General features: G+C 37.9%; 1 protein-coding gene across 1 annotated transcript; it reads left to right on the top strand.

The window, feature by feature from the left end:
* Nucleotides 1-498: 498 nt before the first annotated feature.
* Nucleotides 499-2,198, top strand: LOC121770581 (transcription factor MYB61-like). Its single transcript, XM_042167318.1, has 3 exons — nt 499-682; nt 771-900; nt 1,365-2,198. The coding sequence occupies exons 1-3, from the start codon at nt 550-552 to the stop codon at nt 1,978-1,980; spliced, it is 879 nt and encodes a 292-aa protein (XP_042023252.1). The 5' UTR covers nt 499-549; the 3' UTR covers nt 1,981-2,198.
* The last annotated feature ends 348 nt before the right edge of the window (nt 2,199-2,546 follow it).

Raw genomic sequence — 2,546 nt, 5'->3', positions numbered from 1 at the left:
TCTTCTTTCATTCGTTGTGAAAGAAACTATGGGGTTTTAAGTTTTAACCCTAAAACTCATTGCATGTTTTATGCAGAATTTTTGTTTTATCGTTCAGGTGTCTTTCAAGAAATAGTACTAAGTTAGAAACGAAAATATTAAAAGCATATATCATAAGAATCAGGAAAGTCATCTTTATTGAATTCATGAGATACCGACTTCCACTGAGAAAAAGAAGGAAAAATCAAACAAGAATTTGAAAAGGCAATGGAGTGTAACCGGCAACAACAGTTGATTAATTATGTTTGTTAGGTGAATTATACTACTACATATATATGTGTACGTACAAACCCTTGTAATAATACTGCAGAAAGAGAGTTGATCAAACGTCATTTCACGGTTAGATGGGAACAATTATGGGACCAATTCGGCCCCACTCCTATGCTGCTGTCGGATCCTATATCTGTCCCAACATATATATGTTTATAGCCACCACAACTCCACCACATTCTTCTTTACTCACAATTACAAACCCCATTCATCAACTCCCACTAAATTACAAATATATTAATGGGGCATCACTCTTGCTGCAACCAGCAGAAGGTGAAGAGGGGGCTGTGGTCACCGGAGGAGGACGAGAAGCTCATTCGGTACATCACCACTCATGGCTACGGCTGCTGGAGTGAGGTCCCCGAGAAAGCAGGTTATCTTGTCTCCTGCTTTCGTGTCGTGTTGTTCGGTGCATATCCTTGTTAATTAGGGTTTCATATTGTTGTTGTTGTTGTGATTAGGGCTTCAGAGATGCGGGAAGAGTTGTCGTCTGAGATGGATAAACTACTTGAGACCGGATATTAGAAGAGGGAGGTTTACGCCTGAGGAGGAGAAGCTCATTATCAGCCTCCATGGAGCTGTAGGCAACAGGTAAGTACGTATACTTGTTCAGTAGGGTAGATAATTTATCTAGGGATAAAATTTTATAAACTAAAATGACATTTTTATTCATAGAAATTGCGAACGATTATCACATTCTCATCTGGGAATATTTTATTTGAATATTCTCATATACATATATTTATACTTTTTTTTACGGATTTTATAATTATACTCCTACATACGTAGCTATCACTTGCATTTTGGAGGAAGTTAAGAAGCCAATATCAAGCGTTTGTTTATGGGAACCTTCTCAATAATATAAGAAGAATGATACGTTTCAACAGCGTTAAATCTGACGTTAATTATTGCGAAACAAAAGCCACATTTGTTAAGTTGAATATTTTCTTTCTCTTTTCATGTCATATTGAAGCTTCAAAAGCACTCCCCATTTTATCCAATGGTAAAAACTTGTATGACTTCTCTTAGAAAAAGTACTATATGGCCTCTTGCAGATGGGCACACATAGCTAGCCATTTGCCTGGAAGAACAGACAACGAGATCAAAAACTACTGGAACTCATGGATCAAGAAGAAAATCCGAAAATCCTCCTCATCTTCTTCCTCTTCAACGTCACCACCAACAACAATTACACATAAATCCGAGGCCCAAAACCCTCAGTTCACATTCACACTCACACAAGCCCAACAAAACCTAGACTTCTTCAACCAAGATCACTACTCCACAAAATCACACGTAACCCTATCACCTCTCCTCACTTCCTCATTCATGTTCGAGATAAACCATTCACTAGAACCTCCCATCTTCCAAGAAACCGCCGCATTGAGCTCAGAGACACCATGGCAACTGCAGCCCACGCCAGAAATAGCTCAGTTTACAGCCATGCCGCCATTAATAGACCCCATCGAGGCGCAAAACTCATGTGGCCAGATTAACGACTGCATGCAGAGAAATCATGAGATGAATGAATGGGTGGTTGATGCACAGCAGTGCCCTAACTATTTCTTTTGGGATCAGGTGGGAGGGCAGATGGGCGGGGAGGAGATAATTATTCCGCCCACCGGGAACATGAATACGATCATTTCTTCCTCTTTTCCTTCGCCGCTTTGACTTGAGTTAATCCAGCCGTGCATGGGAGTGATTTGATTTTAATGTCCTCTTCTGGTTAATTTTATTTGTTTATTTCTGATTTTTTGGACGGATTTTTAACCTGTTTATGTGATGGTGGGGAGAGAGGGAGGAGGGGTGGCATATATGTATTGCACAATGTACTTAACTGAATAGTTTTCTGATTTTCTTTGTGTAAAGGAGACTTTAAATTGGAGAAGAATGAGGATGCATGATTAAAAATATTTATTGTTTAGCATAATGCTTTCAATATTTAAAAAATAATGCACCGGCGCTAGATATTATTTTTATTTTATTTGGTACACAAGCTACATGATCTTAAACTTTAAGTACATTTTATGCAATTAATAGGGGTTAGATCACCTGAATTGATTTAGATAGTGTAAGATATGCGTTAATAAACTTATTCATAGTATAAAGTTTATAAGAAAAAAGCAAATTCAATTGATAATATGTGTATATACCAAATAATGTGTAGATAATTCAAAAGATTACATAAGGAGAAGAAAAATTGAAACCCTCCCGTGTATAATAGGCGTGCATGAGAG

The sequence above is a fragment of the Salvia splendens genome, chromosome 16 (genome assembly GCF_004379255.2).
Source record: "Salvia splendens isolate huo1 chromosome 16, SspV2, whole genome shotgun sequence".
NCBI classification, from domain to species: Eukaryota; Viridiplantae; Streptophyta; class Magnoliopsida; order Lamiales; family Lamiaceae; genus Salvia; species Salvia splendens.
This window is presented reverse-complemented; position numbering and strand designations above follow the sequence as displayed.

What these genes read in the sequence shown, in the direction of transcription:
- LOC121770581 (XM_042167318.1), top strand. Translation starts at nt 550, where the DNA reads ATGGGGCATCACTCTTGCTGCAACCAGCAGAAGGTGAAGAGGGGGCTG. An exon ending in TGAGGTCCCCGAGAAAGCAG is followed by an intron (nt 683 to 770) that starts GTTATCTTGTCT and finishes TGTTGTGATTAG; the next exon opens with GGCTTCAGAGATGCGGGAAG. An exon ending in CATGGAGCTGTAGGCAACAG is followed by an intron (nt 901 to 1,364) that starts GTAAGTACGTAT and finishes GGCCTCTTGCAG; the next exon opens with ATGGGCACACATAGCTAGCC.